Raw genomic sequence first — 18,675 nt, forward strand, 5'->3', positions numbered from 1 at the left:
CCTCATTTTATTCTGTTAGTGTGGGAGCCAATTTCCCATCATGGATTCATCCATTTGCTCTTCCATAGGGGGGGTTCCTTTTTAAAATCATTAACTTGTTAAGTTTTATACTTGATTTTAATCAAATAAATCCATAAATAACGTTATTTGAGCTTGTAAAATTAGAATAAAGTGTAATATTGAGAGGATATGTTATTTTGTGAGGCATTTTGAACATATGTTGTAAGCGCCCCCCCCTATAGGTGATGGTACGCCCCACACCCTACCGCTAGCCGCTGTTGTACCCTCCGTGCTACTGAGCAGACTTGCCGCGATACAAACGGGCTTACATCGGCTTTAAACCCACGAAAAGATGCCCCTGCATTGGATTAAAACAATAAATCAAACACGGCGAAGTCTGGAAAAACTTTCCCCAACTGTGCCCAAACTTTGATAGCCTGCAACAGAAAGAAAGCCACTTCCCTTCCAGTCCCGAGTGTGTTAGCATTGTTTCATCTTTCACCACTGGACCTGCTTTCTTTTGTGTTTTTTTGTGCTTTTTTTTCGTCTTTTCTTGGACCAAGTCTCATGAATTCACCGAAAAAAGACGGAGATGATGATGTGCCCGTTAAAGACCCGGTGAAATACGGCGAGTTGGTCATTTTGGGGTAAGTCTCTGCAGGAAAAGGCTGGTGGCTGAATTGGTTTGATATTGGATATTCGACATTCAAAGACATCCATTTAACTTGTGATACATACCACTGATTTTGGTCATATTGCTTGTGATGTGTTCATGGTCATCTAGACTATATATCACAAGAGAGTAATTATTATAAAAATCATACTATGGGCTGATTTAATGAGATTTTATGAATTCAACACCCATAAAACTGGTGAATTCATTTTTCATTCATTCATTCAGTTTTATGGGTGTTGAATTCATTAAACCTCATTAAATCAGCCCATATATATGATTTTTTAATAATTACAGTCTTGTGATATATAGTCTGGATGACCATGAACACATCACAAGTGGTTTGAAAACAATTGGTGTTATGTAGCACAAGTTTTATGGGTGTTGAATTCATTAAACCTCATTAAATCATCATTAAACCTCATTAAATCAGCCCATAATATAATTTTTTAATAATTACACTCTTGTGATATATAGTCTAGATGACCATGAACACATCACAAGCAATATGACCAAAATCAGTGGTATGTATCACAAGTTTTATGGGTGTTGAATTCATTAAACCTCATTAAATCAGCCCATAATATGATTTTATAATAATTACTCTCTTGTGATATATAGTCTAGATGACCATGAACACATCACAAGCAATATGACCAAAATCAGTGGTATGTATCACAAGTTAAAAAGATGTCTTTGAATATCCAATATCCAATATCAAACCAATTCAACCGCGGTGGAAAAGGCTGGTTGTTGGAGTAAATTATCATGACATGTGTAAGACAATAACTAAACACTTGAGGTGCAAAAATCAGATTTAACCCTCTATTATCATAAAACATGTCGTGATTATGATTGTTTTTCCAGTATAGTATCAGTTTGTCCTTTTTATTGCAGACCACTCAGGTTGCTGCCTGCAAATACATTAAGTTTACCATGTAAGCAAAGGGGATATACACATTCCTTTGTGATATATTGTGTGTTTTGACTATTAACTGTGCTGCATCAGCAGTGGTTGCACTACAGACTACGACAGATGGAGCCTCTTTTTCATCAATGGTTGTAGTGGTGGCTGAATATCCCAATGATGTCATACACTGCTGGATCCGTGACTGCTGAAACTATGATTGGAGACGATATATTTATCCTGAAAATGCATGCACCTTGCTCATATCCTTGCTCAAGATTTAATACAACGTCTTAGCCCCTTTTACATGCCAAGGAGGAAGATGAGGAGGATGAGGAGGAGGAGAAAAGCCCTTTTGCATCACTAGTGCGCACACAGTAGGCAGGATGTGCTGACGACAGCCACCAGCTTCCACAGTGTTTTCCAGCCCTACAGCTCCACGCCATGCAGGGTCTGCAAGGACCAGAAATGCCACAGCACTCACAAACGCATCCACACAGTAATATCCGGGCTTACACAGCCCTCTGTCTTGTCCCACAGAGCTTCCTGTGTACGCCAAAGATAACTGACCTAATGGCCTATCGCTTCCCCTCTGGCTGGATGTGGACCGAGGAGGCTGTGGCTGGTCTACATCAGAATACTGATTAGTTGTTGTTGCCCTTTCTCATTTGACTGTTTGAACAGAGTGCTTCTTCACATCCTCACATCTCAACATGTGACTGAGAATCGAACGCTTATTTGCTTATGGCCAGGGAAAGTGTGCTGTGCTGTGAGCACCATAACAGCACAGGGACAGATTTACTGCCCCTGGGAAATTAGCCTGTGGTTAAAAGTCATAAATAGCACTCAGGAGAATGTCAAATTCTTCAGATGAGGTCCTAAAACTACCATGATTTACGAACGTGGCTGCAGCCAGTCCTCTTAGAGCAGTGCAACAGTGTGCAGGTAAGTCACAAACCAGCACACTTGTTGATTATCATATATATCATATGCAATAATAGTATCAAAACTTAAGGGGGGGGACTTAAATCACACATCAGAAAAAAATTTAATCAAATAACTGCATCTTTTTAACTGATGCCAATGGTGAAGTTCATTCACAATCACTTGTGTTTCACTTGTGTTTCTTAACTGGACACATTGATATCCAAAAAATTAAGTGACATGATTTCATAGTATGACAATTTATTTATTTATTTATTTTATTTATGTATTGGTTTAGGGACAATGCACATCAATAAAAACATTGCTGTTAACGTGCCAGAGTTAGCCAAGAGGCTATTTTTCATCTGTAGTCCCTGGACAGATGTAAGAATACAAAAAAGTACAGAAAGTACAGAAAAATACAAAAGTACAGAAATACAGAAATGTGCAATTAAGATTTAGTGCTGACAGAGCTGAGTATTAATCAACCATTTCTTTAAATGAGCTCTAAATAAACGGTATGTGTTCTCTGATAGTTGCAGGGATGGAGTTCCATTCTAGTGCAGCTTTAACAGAGAATGTAGACTGACTGAAAGCACTTTTTCTGAGTGGAATAATACAATCCCAATTAAGTGTTCCCTTGACTATTTTGAGTTGTGCATATAAAGAAAGTTTCAATTAAACTAAATTTGCATGCGTTTTATTTTTATCTTTCTGTCTAATTTTTTTTCTGAAATAAAGACTATTTACAGGGATCCCCGGTGAGGAATAATCATTAAAGTCTGTCAGCTGTCCGTCAACCTGAATCTGTCTCTCGGGATATCTGTAAATAGTTATTATTTTAGAAAAACATGAGTATATGCATGGTTAATTGTAGTAACACTCCAGGTCATCTAGACCAAGGGTCTGCAACCTGCGGCTCTTCATCCTCATTGTAGCGGCTCCCTTTGGCCTTGAAAAAAAAAAGGATATTTTTGAATTCATTTTTACTCGTATTAGTTTCTTTTGGGCAGTTATCATGGAGTTTGAGTTGATGCCATCTAATTTTAGAATAACTTTAATTTCTATCTTTCTATATTTATTGTTAAAGCTGCTAAGCTGCAGCTACATTTTTTATTTATATTAAAGTGGGGTAGTTTTTATTTTACTTTTACACAAATATAGACTGAAATAGGCCTACAGTTTAATTTATTTATATTATAATTATATTATAAGTACGCCTACAAATGCACAATAAATAAAAGATGAAAACTTTTAAAATCTCTATTATTTCTTGCGGCTCCCAACAATTTGTTTTTGTAGACGTGGGGGCAAAATGGCTCTTCTGATAATAAAGGTTGCAGACCCCTGATCTAGACTTACTTGAATAATAAATTATTTATTTATGATCCATGTATGGCAGGAATGCAGTTTGTCGCATCTGGCATTTGTTAGCTACGAGGGCTGCAGTAAACAATCAATATAATTGACAAAAATTGATGACAAAATTAGTTGCCAATGAATTTTAATAATTTATGATTGGTTACATCACACATCTGCTTCATGCTGTGGATTTGAACTTTGAACACTTCTTAAAGGAATCATTTCATGTTTCTTTTAATGACATCAGTCAATATATCAACTTAAAAAAAAAAGTCTAAAAATTATATATTTTTGTCTCTAATTCGGGTGGTTAATGTGATTTATTGTCCTCTGTGCTCTGGTGGGGTTGTCTCAGCTGTGAGAGCGAGTATTTGTCTTTTGAGTGCATCGGGGCTCAACTCCTCCGTGAGAAATACGGAGAGCAGAGAAAATCGTAAACTAATCCATTTAACATGTTTGGTGTGCCCAAATATCTCAGAAATCGGTCTCCAAAACTTGATAAAACTCTCCATAACGCTCACTTCTCCAATCTTGCCTGTGGTCGTACTTCAGAAGACCCGTGGGCACCGTAAAGACTTGTATATGCGGGCAAAGCATGTATTTCTCTGCTTTCCGATCTTTTCCATTTGGCTGTTCCCTTCAGGAGTTGCTACAGCAAATCATCCGCCTCCATCTAACCTTTATTTTTAAATGGTTGAAGTTAGTGTGCAATTCATAGTCCAATTACTTGGTTAATTGTTTCAATAACTGATCGATTATTCAACTGTAAAAATAGTCGTTAGTTGCATCCCTATGGGTACACCTAGAACAGCTCCCCAAGAATAACATTTCTGAATAGATATTATGTTGTGATAAAGATTTATGCTATTCCAAAATAACTTGCATGTATGGAAAACATTTTCCATCCTCTGTTTCTCTGAATTACGAAGCAAAAATGTGTGCATCCTCCTCACAGCAGCTCCCAAGCCATTTCAGATGCCAAACTTTGGGGCGTTGGTGTGTAATGATGCAGTCAGCAGTGAACAAAGCTCATTAAATCAGTCTGCGGGTGTTCAATGAAATGATCCTCCCCTCAAATGTTGCACTCTGGAAAAGTCTGATAAATATACACGCATCAGGGTCACCGTGTCTGCCCCTCTTGTGTTGATGTTGAATTATCAATACACGTTGTTGAAAACTACTGAAAGTTTTTATTTATTGATGAAAGATGGTTGTAGCCAGTTGCAGAACAGTAGTAAGTCTCACCGAGATCTGGAAATAGGGCTGGGGATCGATTCAAAGATCAAGAATCGATTCAATTCCGATTCTTAAGATTCAGAATCGATTATCTCGATCCGATTCGATCCGATATTGATTTGGGTTACGGTTAATAAAACAGTTTTTTCAGCTGTTGCATGAAATATATGACTGTAGTTATGCAACATATTACTACTAGTATTATATTGAGATTAAACAGCAAGTATTGCAGCTAATGATGCTGTAAGGACCAATCAGCTCCCAGAATGCTGATAGAACTGCTTTCAGAAACATCATGTGGGTGAAAATTATCAAACAGATCCAGGGAGGAAACGGAGGACGAAAGAAATCGCTTTAATTTTTTCCCCATTTATGAGAATTTGGTTTTTAACATTTATGCAAATGTAACCCCAAGACAGTATATAAAGCAAAGAAATATAGACAATTTATGCAATTATAACTGAAAACTTTAATGTTTTCATACCTTTAAACATATTTAAAGGCAAAAACATGGCACCAGTTATTCTCGTGTCCAACAAAATATTCCTTTTTTTTTAAATCGATCTTTAGACATATGAATCGATTTTTAGGAATTAATATGAGAATCGATTTAAAATCGGAGAATCGATTTTTTTCAACACAGGCCTATCTGGAAATATAAGTGCGTTGATTGAAGTTTGATCTTCTCCAGTATTTACTCTGTGGCTTTGAACAGTTAGCTGGGTGATTAGTGAAAACGATAACTTTGTAGTTTGTTATTTCTCAGTCATGCAAAACCGTTTATTCTATGAGCTGCTTGGTGTTATTATTAAGTTTATTTTAAGGATATTACAACGCCGTTGTCAGACATTCAGCAAGAAACTTTGACAACACATTGTTGGTTTAAAAAGGGTTAAAAGGGTTTTTAAAGTTTGGATTTCCATGACTGCTTCGTGGACATTTTATTTTGGATCTTGTCAGCCTTGTGTGGTCGACGTCTCCGTCACTGCAGTCCATGTAATCACTGCACTGGGAATCTGCCACCACTTGTTATCTTAGTGAGCCTGGATACCGCGCAGCCCCGGCATAGCTCTGTCGTGTATTCCCCCCTCATATCTGCCTCTTCATGTCCATAACCTGTCTCAACACAGTCTGTGTCGCATTCCTCTGTTGTCCACCCCGTCCCCTCACCGCCGGCCCGCCGATACAACACTCCGACTGCTGACTTTGACAGAAGCAGGCCTCCTCTGTGACTTGTCCTCAGCGAAAATAAACCCCGTGTTGGGGGGCAGAAGGAGTGAATATTTTATATTGCGCTTTATGATGTGTGCACATGCGTAGTGGAGGCCAGAAATGCCCACAATTATACCTCGTGGAGCTACTCCGCCGCTCGTCTCTCCCTACAACCCCCTGCTTGATGTGGGCTCTGCTTTTTCCACCTCTCCATGCTTCTTGCTTCGTTTTATTCATGTATCTTTGATTTTCTGTCTCTAACACACTCATATTAGCATCTTTCTGCTTTTCATTTCCTGTTCTGTCGACTAACCGCATCTCTAGGGGGTTTTTAACTTCTGTGCCCTCTTATCCGTTGCCTTATTTCATGTGGTTTGCCTTCTGATCATATCCCACAGACGCTTGTCCTTATGTCTCCTCCCTTTCTGACTCGCCACAGTTTTAATCAATAGTTTAACCTAAAAGACCAGGCCATGCAGGGCTCAGTCGCGCTCCTTGATTGGACTGCTTAAAAAAAGTATCACAGGTACCTGTGTTTGAAGTTTTTTTCCATTGAACATGCCTGATTTTTCTCTCTAATGTCCTGCTGACAGCTCGGCCTGCTCAGACACGGAGATTCATGCTCACAGAATTCTTCTTTTTTGTCCCAAGTTTATTACCAGCTTAGGTAATAGAGATATGAAAGTAGGCCTGTGTTGAAAAAAATCGATTTTCTGATTCTAAATCGATTCTCATATTAATTCCTAAATAATTGATTTGTATGTCTAAAGATCGATTTTTTTTTTTTGATTTTTTTTTTTTTAATAAAATGATTATTATTTTTTTTCCATCATTACATTTTTGCCTGTTGAACTTTAATCCCAGTAGTTTTAAAAACTCCTGAACTAAATTCACTTTTCTTTAGAAAAAATGCTGGACATTTCAGCTAAATTTCTAAATGTTATATTAGTTCAATGAAGTTCATATTATCTATATTTACTATAGCTTGTTTGGTTTCTCTGTTATCGGACACGGTTTGTCATGAAATACCTGAAAAATGCCGGGTTCTTCATGGTAAGCTGTGTGTCTGATGACAGAATAAATCAGACAAGCTAAAATCATTTGTTTACTGTAAGAGCTGTTGCAATTTCTTTCTTTTTTTGCACTTTAAATGGATATTGAAATGCCTATTTGAGTTATTTATTTCTTAGTTATTTCACAATAATTATTGTGAAATTATTATTTCAATAGTTATTTTACAGTCATATAATCCAGGCAACACTAACCCAAATCAATATCGGATCGGATCAAATGGTGATAATCGATTCTGAATCTTAAGAATCGGAATCGAATCGATTCTTGACATTTGAATCGATCCCCAGCTCTATATGAAAGAGCTATTTTCGAAGAAACTTTGTTCAAGTTGGATGCATTAAATTGAAATCGCTATAGAAGAAGTAGATTTTTGATAAATTCAGTCAACAGGTCATGGCCTCAACAGGCACAACTTGGATACTTTACGTTGGATTAATTACAATTCCTGTGTCTGGCTGTGCCAGGACCCATTCCAGTGCCAACACTGTCCACGCAAACATTGTTTCCTCAAGCCATCATTCCAAGGTCATTGTAGGAAATAACAGAGCCCGGTCATGTGACCTCTGATGTTCAGGACCTCTAAAGGCAGTTCCTGCCAGAAATCATGTTCTTTCCTTTCTATGGTTTTGATAAGAACAATATTCCAGCGCGCACTGCCTTCTGTGTAAACCCAACCTGCGAAAATGATCGTTCTTGTAGCTGAGGGAAAAAATGAAATAAATCTGCATAGTCAGCACTAATATGAGAAACAGAGGTGTCAAAAGTATTCACATTCATTACTCAGGTAGAAGTATAGATACTAGAGTTTAAAAATACTCCTGTAGAAGTTGAAGTATCAACTAAGGTTTTTTACTCAAGTAAAAGTATAAAAGTACTGGTTTCAAAACTACTTAAAGTATAAAAGTAAAAGTAATGTAAGGACAAGCCATTAAGGACAAAAGTAATTGAAAATGAATACATCTTAGTATAATGCAAATATATCTGTTATTTTTTATATCCCAGTATTATTATTATTATTATTATTATTATTATTATTATTGTATATACCAGTTTAGTGTTTTTGTGTTATTACTATTTCTATTGATGCCTCTTGTTTTGCACTATCCCCTTTGCTGCTGTAAACTGCAAATTTCCCCTCTGTGGGACTATTAAAGGATTATCTTATCTTATCTTATCTTATATTAAAGAACCATATATGTGTACTATTGAGCATTAACATGTGTTTCAGAGAGCAGAAGATATGATGACTAGTTGCCTATAAGTATTGTAATGGTGCAAAAAGTCAAACTTCAGAGGCATGTTATCATTTATCCTAATGTTTATTGGAATGTACATCCAAGTTTAGTTGCAGGAATCTGATGTAAGAACAAAACTGGACAAGAACATCTGAAACAACCACAACCAAATTCACAATTTAACTGGATAGTTTTTTTTTAAAGGCCGAAATGAAAAAGAGTAACGAGGCTGTTTTTAAAATGTAAGGAGTAAAAAGTACAGATAATTGTGTGAAAATGTAAGAAGTAAAAGTAAAAAGTCGTCTGAAAAATAATTACTCCAGTGAAGTATAGATAACCAAAATTTCTACATAAGTAAGGTAACAAAGTATTTGTACTTCATTACTTGACACCTCTGATGAGAAAGAAGTTAACACTGTACCAGATTGGTTTTATTCAGAGTTTAAAAAAAGCAAAAACAAAAGAAAAAAATGTGAAATAATAGTTTTGCTTTCATAAAAAAGACTGAAGAATTTACAAAATAGCTGCAGCTGCTGCAGTCGAGCAAAACAGCACTTTGAAAGTATTCAGGATCCTGATGGGAGCGCTTCCTCAAATCAATCAAATCATCAGCACTGATCCATAAAAATCAACAGACTATGATGACAGCTGCTTGTAAAGTCACAAGAGGTCAAAGAAAGACTTAAATATGGCTTACATATTGGTAAATACGGGCTTGAAGCAGAAGTTGAGTGAGTCATACGTGATAGTCATCCTTATCATTGAGGTGCAGCTGTTTATTAGGATCCACGTGTGGCCTAAATGTGCTGCTTTAATCAATTTCAAAGGAATATGGGAGGATATATCTGTTAAGATGTGCGTGATTCTGGGAAGTTGTCCTCAGATTGCTTTTATCTCTCAAAAACATCTTTGCAGGATTTAAAGTGAGGGCACATGATACATGTTGTAAGCAATCAAAATAGAAGCTTTGTAGTAAATGTAGGCTGAATGAGGTGCAATGTGTGTAGACTTGGTCTTTCCGTTATATTCGATTCCAGTCTTGTCTCTTAAATCATAATTTCAGGACTCTTAATCTTTGGGCAACTGTCTTTTGTTTCCTCAGGTACAATGGCTCGCTCCCAAACGGAGACCGCGGCCGCAGGAAGAGCCGCTTCGCTCTTTACAGAAGGGCCAAAGCCAACGGCGTCAAACCCAGCGCTGTACACATCCTCAACACGCCACAGGACAGCAAGGTATGCATATATATATATTTATATGTGTGTGTATGAGTGAGTGAATTACAGCGTTTAGGGGGGTTGCAAGCTTAAAGGGGACCTATTATGAAAAACACGTTTTCTCTTGCTTTAACATATATAAAGTGGTCTCCCCTCAGCCTGCCAACTCAGAGAAGGAGGAAAGAAACTAAATTCTGCAGTGTCTGTACAGCCGCCCGGATGATCCATCCAGTCTGATGTGGATCTACGAGCCGTTCAGATTCTGCTCACTTTCGTTACGTAACGACCAGAGCGATTTACATTGGTTGGCCTCCGATGCGTGAAACCACGCCCACAACTAACTCCGCCGGCCGGAGCTTCCGCCATTTTTTCGTAGTGGTGTATCGCATCATTCAGGCAGCCAATCAGCAGAGACTGGAATGCTAAAGACTAGGCCTGTGTTGGAAAAAAATCGATTTTTCTGATTTTAAATCGATTCTCATATTAATTCCTAAAAATCAATTTGTATGTCCAAAGATTGATTAAAAAAAAAAAAAAAATTGAATTAAAATTTATTTTTTTTATTTTTTTCCCCCATCATTACATTTTTACCTGGTGAACTTTAATCCCAGTAGTCCCAGTAGTTTTGAAAACTCCTGAACTAAATTAACTTTTCTTTAGAGAAAATGCTGGACATTTCAGCTTAAATTTCTAAATGTTATATTAGTTCAATGAAGTTCATATAATCTATATTTACTATAGCTTGTTTGGTTTCTCTGTTATCGGACACGGTTTGTCATGAAATACCTGAAAAATGCCGGGTGCTTCATGGCAACATGTGTGTCTGGTGACAGAATAAATCAGAAAAGCTAAAATAATTTGTTTACTGCTTGAACTGTTGCAATTTCTTTCTTTTTTTGCACTTTAAATGGATATTGAAATGCCTATTTGAGTTATTTATTTCTTAGTTATTTCACAATAATTATTGTGAAATTAATATTTCAATAGTTATTTTACAGTAATATAATCCAGGCAACACTAACCCAAATCAATATCGAATCGGATCGACTAGAGACATGGCTCAGAGGCTGAATTTCTCATTTATTTAGCAAAAACAATCAAAAGCTTGTTTTTAAGACATTCAAGGTCTGTTTAAAATAGGTATTAGATGCCATAATAGGTCCCCTTTAAGATTAGTTTCCTTCCTGTCAACTCTTGGTGTCTTTCACAAGTGTGTGCAGAGCGATGAGTGAGACTGATGTAGAAGTCTGTGTGTGTGTGTGTGTGTGTGTCTTCCTACACAAGAGTGCATGATATCAACAATCAGATCATTGTCTTATGCTTGTGTCTCGTTCATTAATACTTCCCTGAAACATTTATCAGACAATGATCAGAGAGACGTGTGTTAGCTTTCAAATGTTTTGAACTGATTAGAAGATGAGTGCATTAACGCAGCACGTCCTTGCTGTTTTTCTGGAAGGCGGTCCACAGCAGGGGGCAGCACAGCATCTCTTTCACGCTGTCCCGAAACCAGACAGTGGTGGTGGAGTACTGCCATGACAACAACACAGACATGTTCCAGGTAATGCTCGAGGAATTCAAGTAAACAAGATCGCCTTTAATCAGAGAGATAATACCGCATTTGTGCTCATGTGGAAGTTTCTCCAAAAATATACTTTTATGTAACGGCATCAAAGTAAAACTAAACTGGGTGGATTATTTTGGTTCATAGCTGTGATCATTTAATATCAAAAAATAAAAACCCTGTGTGTAATATAGTTGAAGAGGTTCTATTTTTGTGCAGAAGGTTTTTTTTTTTTTCTTTTTTTTTAAATTAAGGCCTCTAGTGATTAGAAACAATGAACAAAAAATGAGCTGATATAACCATTTGCGCTCAGCATGTAAGCATGAACAGTTACTTTTATGTTTTTTTAAAAAAAGCCTTGGGAATGCAAGTGAAATATTTGTATTTTTCTCTGTCTGTAACTGTTTTACTGTTAAATGTTGGAAATGTGTAGAAACAACAATATGATCATTTTTGGTAGGAAAAAGTCACAAAGTGAAGTTATTCTTTTAATAGGGAAAACATAAGAAGTATTCCTTTTTATTCACTAACAGAGGCGCACAAAAAAACCTCCTATGTTTATTTTTAGTTTAAAAAAATATGTTTTTCAATTTTTTTACCAAAACATTAATTAGCATTTTTAAGTCCCGTTGAGCTCAATAATCCCTGGAGAGAAACTGGCTGTTGCAGTGCCATGGTTGAAGTAAACAGCAGCGCTTCCTGCAGGATGCAGGACGATGCATTGAACTGCATCTTAGTTAGGCTTGTATTGCCATTTCAGCCTCCTCTGCAGACAGATTAATAGATTACTGCCTTCAAAATGCTGCTGGCAGACACGCTTCAATCCCATATTAAAAGTCCATCTGTCCCCCGAGGCTCATGCTCCCTGCGGTTACGGTTCATTACAAGTGGTTTGTGTTTGAAGTTTGTGGTGGATGAAGCAGTTTTCCCTCACAAATGTCAAGCCAGCATTTCTCATTTTACCTGTCAGAGGTTTTAATGTTGTGGCAGATTTGTTGCAATGTCTCCAAAAATGATTAAAAAAAAAAAAAGAAACGTAATTAAATAGTTGCGGTTTCCACCCTTAATTCAAGCAGGCATTTGTTTCAAATAATAATAGAGAATTATAAATATTTATCAGTGAATTACATCTATGTCTTACATCTATTACATCTATAGTGTTGTCCCATCTGGACTATTGCCCAATTATTTGGTCATCTGCAGGCACCAAAGATATTAATAAACTTCAAATTGCACAGAACAAAGCAGCTAGGATTGCTTTAAATTGTTCACTGCATGCAAATATCTTAAAAATGCATCAGCATTTATCATGGCTTTTGGTTGTAGACAGATTAAAATTAAATTTCCTTACTTTCATGAGGAAGTTAATTAATAGTAAAAAACCACAATATTTCGCAGATCAGATAGTGCTCACTAGTAACGTCAATAAATATCCAACCAGTTACGATGTTACGATCATTTACTGGCACCTAAGCCAAGAAGAAACTTTTTAAAACACACTGTTTTATACAGAGCTATCACAGGATGGAACGCATTACCTTATAACATCAAAACTATTACATCAAAATACAGTTTTAAAAAGGTAGCAAAAGACTTTTTACATAAAATTCAATGAGTAACAAATATATCACATGCTATAATTTATTACAGACATGTATTTGTGGGTTATACTTCGTGGTATTGGAATGACTGTATGATTCCTTTTTTTTTTTTTCACCACTAATGTATTTTAGACAGAAAGTTTGCTGTTAGTGTATATTATGACTCGGTGTTACAGTGATCCGTAACTGCAATATATGTGTGTATGTTCTTTTAAAATTGCATTGGGGACCCCAGGAAGAATAGCTGATGTTGCGACATCAACTAATGGGGATCCTATAAATAAACAAATATGTGTGTTCCTGTGCAGATCGGACGCTCGACAGAAAGTCCCATTGACTTTGTGGTGATGGACACCTCCGGAGGGGGGAAAGAAGGGGAGGACCCCTCCATCGCTCCAAGCACCATCTCCCGTTTCGCCTGCAGAGTCGTGTGTGAGCGCAACCCACCCTACACCGCACGCATCTATGCTGCAGGCTTCGACTCTTCCAAAAATATCTTCCTAGGGGTGGGTATGAGAATAATAATCCACAACTAAAGCTTCACCATGTGAAACGTTGAAATCTAGGTTTTAAGAGTTAAGGTTTCAGTTAAATTGGCTCCATAAGAACGTGAAATATTTAAGCAAAGTGTTTGTAGTTTGTAACTCTCTCAAAAGTTAAAAAGAAAATGGTTATTACATCTCTCCCAAATTTTATGAATAATTTAATGTCTTTCCCAGTTTGGAAATGTGTGAGTTGGTGTCTGGTTATATAATTCCATAGTGCCAGGTTAGTCTGTGCACACTGACTATTGCAATATACGGTGGCCGAGACCCGCCATTGCTGAAAATAAAAGTAACTCTGCAAACAGACACAAATGCCGCTGCAAATAAAAGAAACGCTGCAAATAAAATAAAAAAACGACGCAAATAAAAAAGCCACAACGGAAGTGAATTACTGGGGACTATTTTTGCCGATGCACCAGTGTTGCACATTAAAAATTACACATAGCAACGTTGAACACTAACTTTTTCACCTACGGTATTTTCTCGTTTGTTGTTCTTCTTATTGCTCACTCTTCTTATTTCTTCCTTTTCACTTACGTCCTCTTCGTCTTCTTCTTCTCCTCTCACGTAAAAAACACCGGTGCATCGGCAAAAATAGTCCCCGGTAATTCACTTCCGTTGTGGCTTTTTTATTTGCGTTAGTTTTTATTAGTTTTTTTTTAATTTGCAGCGGCGTTTTCTTTATATTTGCAGCGTTTCTTTTATTTGCAGCGGCGTTTGTTTTTATTTTCAGCGTTTCTTTAATTTTCCGCAATGGCGGGTCTCGGCCACCGTAGCAATACACTTAATGCAATGATAAAAAAGGAAAGAGGACTTTATCCGTTTGTTTCGTCGTTTATGCCGCAGGAGAAAGCAACCAAATGGAAAAATCCCGACGGGCACATGGACGGCCTCACCACCAACGGTGTTCTCGTGATGCACCCGGAGGGTTTCCCAGAAGACCCTAAGCAGGGTCTGTGGAGGGAGATCTCTGTGTGTGGAGATGTTTATGCCCTGCGGGAAACCCGATCTGGACCCAGCCGCGGAAAACTAGTGAGTTGAAGCTGGTTTGGACACTATGCTTTATCAGCTCCTACCTGTTTTTGGGTGTTTTTCTCATTTATCTGTGATCCACCCACAGGCGGAGGGAGAGAGCAGTGCACTGCGGGACGGCTCCCTGGTGGATCTGTGCGGCGCCACCCTGCTGTGGCGCACAGGTGAAGGTCTCATGCGTGCTCCCACTCTGCGTCACCTGGAGGCGCTTCGCCAGGAACTGAACGCCTCCAGGCCTCAGTGTCCCGTCGGCCTCAGCACGCTGGCGTTCCCCAGCCTGCCGCGCAGTCACAGGTGAGAGCAGCGGCCCACGTCCTGCGTGTTGTGTGTAAACTAATGCTGCAGCCTGCTTTTGGGGTCGTGACTTGCCTGCGCATGGAAGAGTGGCGACACGTAGGGATGGGCGGTATGGACTAAAAAATGTATCACAATCATTTCTGGCATTTATCTCGATAACGATAAAAATGACAATAAAAAAAATACCAATTCAACTCCACCTTTGTAACTATAAATCTATCACCACATTCAGTCTTTGGAGCCAAAACACTGCTCTAAAAGAATACTAAATGCTACTAAACTACACCAATTGAATTAATAAAAACCAATTAAATGAGTTACACCTGTACTGCAAAACTGGAATGACTCAGATCTGCCATGTTTGTTACACAAACACGTATCAACGGGAATTTATCTTTCTTTCTTTCTTTCTTTCTTTCTTTCTTTCTTTCTTTCTTTCTTTCTTTCTTTCTTTCTTTCTTTCTTTCTTTCTGGCTCATATCTTTCTTTCTTTCTTTCTTTCTTTCTTTCTTGCTCATATCTTTCTTTCTTTCTTTCTTTCGTTCTTCCTGGCTCATTTCTTTTTCTTTCTTTCTTTCTTTCTTTCTTTCTTTCTTTCTTTCTTTCTTTCTTTCTTTCTTTCTTTCTTTCTTTCTTTCTTTCTTTCTTTCTTTCTTTCTTTCTTTCTGGCTCATTTCTTTCTTTCTTTCTGGCTCATTTCTTTCTTTCTTTCTGGCTCATTTCTTTCTTTCTTTCTGGCTCATTTCTTTCTTTCTTTCTGGCTCATTTCTTTCTTTCTTTCTTTCTTTCTGGCTCATATCTTTCTTTCTTTCTGGCTCATTTCTTTCTTTCTTTCTGGCTCATATCTTTCTTTCTTTCTGGCTCATTTCTTTCTTTCTTTCTTTCTTTCTGGCTCATTTCTTTCTTTCTTTCTTTCTGGCTCATTTCTTTTTCTTTCTTTCTTTCTTTCTTTCTTTCTTCCTTCTTTCCTCCTGCTCTCTCCTTCCTTCTTCCCTTCCTCTTTTCTTCCTTCCTTCCTTCCTTCACGTACGTTGTGCGTGGATTTAATGCAGAACCATAAATCAGCTTTACACAAAAACGTAAAATATCGCCCATTCCTAGTGACACGCCGCACTGACTACGTGATGTGTTTCTCCAGCCTGGAGGAGCGTCAGCCCTGGGTCTACCTGGCCTGCGGCCACGTCCACGGACGCCACGACTGGGGCCAGAGATCGGAGGGGGAGAAGGAGCCGGGAGAGGCCGACGGCTCCACGGTCCGGCGGGAGTGTCCCCTGTGCAGGAGCGTGGGTCCCTACGTCCCCCTGTGGCTCGGCTCGGAGCCCGCCGTGTACGTGGACGCGGGAGCTCCCACCCACGCCTTCGTACCCTGCGGCCACGTGTGCTCAGAGAGGACAGTCAGGTACTGGGCAGACACTCCTCTGCCCCACGGGACGCACGCCTTCAGACCCGTCTGCCCCTTCTGCTCCACCGCCCTCAGCACCCCCGGCTGGACACGGCTCATCTTCCAGGGCCCCATCGACTAGTCACTACTCCACAGCAACCACTATCACAATAACAGGGCGCTAACTGAGCTTCATTCATGTTTCAAGTGTTGATGAGTCAGGAAAGGTAATGAGTTCCAGGTGTTGAACTTTAGTGTCCAACAACACTGCAACGTTGAGTTAGTGAATGTAGCTCAGAGCCAAAGAATCCTTCCCCTTGTTTATCCTTCTGCGCTTCAAGATAAAAAGGTTCAACGAGAATAGGCGTAGAATAATTTAAGTATTTGCTTTAAACTCTATGCGACGTCTCATTTTCCGTCATGCAGGGATCTGAAATTAGTTTTTTATTACAACCAGACACGGCGCCGTGCGACTTTAACGATTACCATCCATCAATACGTCACCCTTCAAAAGTGACAGATGATAAATGATGCTGGTTGGCCCTTTTTTATCTCACACGTCACTTCCAAATGCAATATAATTACGTACTTTTATGAGGGTTCATTTGAATTTTTTTGTCCTTTTATGACACACATATATATATATATATATATATATATATATATATATACACACACACCGTATTTTCTGGACTATAAGCCGCTACTTTTTTCATAGGTTTTGAACCATGCGGCTTATACAAAGGTGCGGCTATTCTGTGGATTTTTCTTCCACCGCTCGGGCGCTCTAACCGGAATTAGAATAAAACTAAGACAAAATAAATGCAAAGAAGAATACGCTACTTCTTCTTTAGCAGAAAGAAGAAGGTAGAAGCAGATTTCAAACAGATAAATAAATACCGGTAATTTATCTTGGCTGCCGTGTTAAAAGACACTGTTGGGAAAGGATCTATTTAGGTACAAACATGTACATCATTTACAGTTCTAAATCCTTCTGTACATGTAGTAAATATCTAATCTAACAACATAAATATCTGCGGCTTATCTTTTTTTTTTTTTAAATGGAGCGGATGCGGCTTATATGCAGGTGCTGCTTATAGTCCAGAAAATACGGTGTATGTATATATATATCTATATATATATATATATATAGATATATATATATATATGTGTATATATTTCTCCTTAACTGATTGATCAGAATTCAATGCTTCAGTTCCTCCAAAAGCCAGCGTCACGTCACTTTATAGATAAATTAATCCATACAGCTGTACTTTCATTTATTATTCATGTATTATTTCCACTGGTGGAAGGAAAAAAGAAGAGATGAAGGGAGACTAGTTATTTTAAAAATGATATTTCTCTCATATGTAGTTCTCCTGTTTTGTCTTCGCATGTCCTTGTAGTGTGAAATCTATGCACAGATCCCCTTTAAACAGGACGCTTTTGAGTAGTATCTCACCTGAAAGAATACTCCTCTTTTCTTTTTATAACTATGAAGCAAAATGAGGATAAACAAAGGCAAGGACAGAAACCGGGTGAACTCCACAACTCTCTAAAGCAATAAAATAGCACTTGCATAGATAAGCTAGATGTTTTGCTATATTTAGATTAGCCGTCCATTCAAACACGAGAGAAACTGTTTCCAGGTTAAGGGCTCGACCGGAGGTGTGTTCAATTCCATGACTCATTGATCTAAGTATGTATGGTGTGACCAAAGCGCTAGAGTTTAAAAGAAAAAAAAAGATGGGCAACCCAAATCAGCGATGAAATAGCAGATTTATGTTGAACTACTAGTTCTAGTTGCGTTACGATCCCCATTATGCTGACAGAAAGTCGGCATGCTCAGACCTCAGACCATACTGCATTGCTTGCGTGATATGTTTGAACACACTTCTGGTACCTGAATTATGCTAAAAACAGGGTCCACATGGGCGTGATGGAGTGCCAGTAGGTTAGATCTTGTACAACCTCAAAAGAAAAAAAAAAAAATATCCTTTCTGTTTCAAAGAAAACTATTTTGTTAGTAAATTGGGCTGGGTTCGTTTGGGGGGGGGAAGTGGGAGGGATTCTTTTAGATGTTCAGTATTAAGAAGAAAAAAAACTAAACAAAACTATTTTTGTAATTGATGGTTGGTTTTAGTTAACTGTTCTTACTCAGTGTAAGCGAGTTCTGTATGTGTCCAGTTATAACCATGTGGTAGATGTAGGAGAGCCCCGTGAGTGAGAAGAAAACATTGCCAACACTGTGTCCACTTCCACACTGCTACCGGAAAGCATTGCCCAGACAATGAATGTAGCCAAATACTCGGGCTGTCTAGCCTCCGCCGGTGCTCATACTGAATGGTCTATATTGTGATACTATTTTTGTAACTGAATATTATGGTGTACCTTGGTGACATAGCTCGAAAAAAGTGT

General features: G+C 38.2%; 1 protein-coding gene across 1 annotated transcript; it reads left to right on the top strand.

The window, feature by feature from the left end:
• Window positions 1-278: 278 nt before the first annotated feature.
• Window positions 279-18,297, top strand: LOC133418718 (E3 ubiquitin-protein ligase pellino homolog 2). The gene is made up of 7 exons (XM_061707559.1): window positions 279-647; window positions 9,726-9,855; window positions 11,297-11,398; window positions 13,311-13,508; window positions 14,394-14,579; window positions 14,668-14,873; window positions 16,015-18,297. Exons 1-7 carry the CDS (start codon window positions 568-570, stop codon window positions 16,397-16,399), a joined length of 1,287 nt encoding a protein of 428 aa, XP_061563543.1. The 5' UTR covers window positions 279-567; the 3' UTR covers window positions 16,400-18,297.
• Window positions 18,298-18,675: the final 378 nt, after the last annotated feature.

The sequence above is a fragment of the Cololabis saira genome, chromosome 18 (assembly GCF_033807715.1).
Source record: "Cololabis saira isolate AMF1-May2022 chromosome 18, fColSai1.1, whole genome shotgun sequence".
NCBI classification, from domain to species: domain Eukaryota; kingdom Metazoa; phylum Chordata; class Actinopteri; order Beloniformes; family Belonidae; genus Cololabis; species Cololabis saira.

Excerpts from the sequence above, each read along its gene's own strand:
- LOC133418718 (XM_061707559.1), top strand. The coding sequence starts at position 568 with ATGAATTCACCGAAAAAAGACGGAGATGATGATGTGCCCGTTAAAGAC. Across the intron at positions 9,856-11,296 it reads ACACGCCACAGGACAGCAAG|GCGGTCCACAGCAGGGGGCA; the intron begins GTATGCATATAT and ends TTTTTCTGGAAG. Across the intron at positions 13,509-14,393 it reads CCAAAAATATCTTCCTAGGG|GAGAAAGCAACCAAATGGAA; the intron begins GTGGGTATGAGA and ends TTTATGCCGCAG.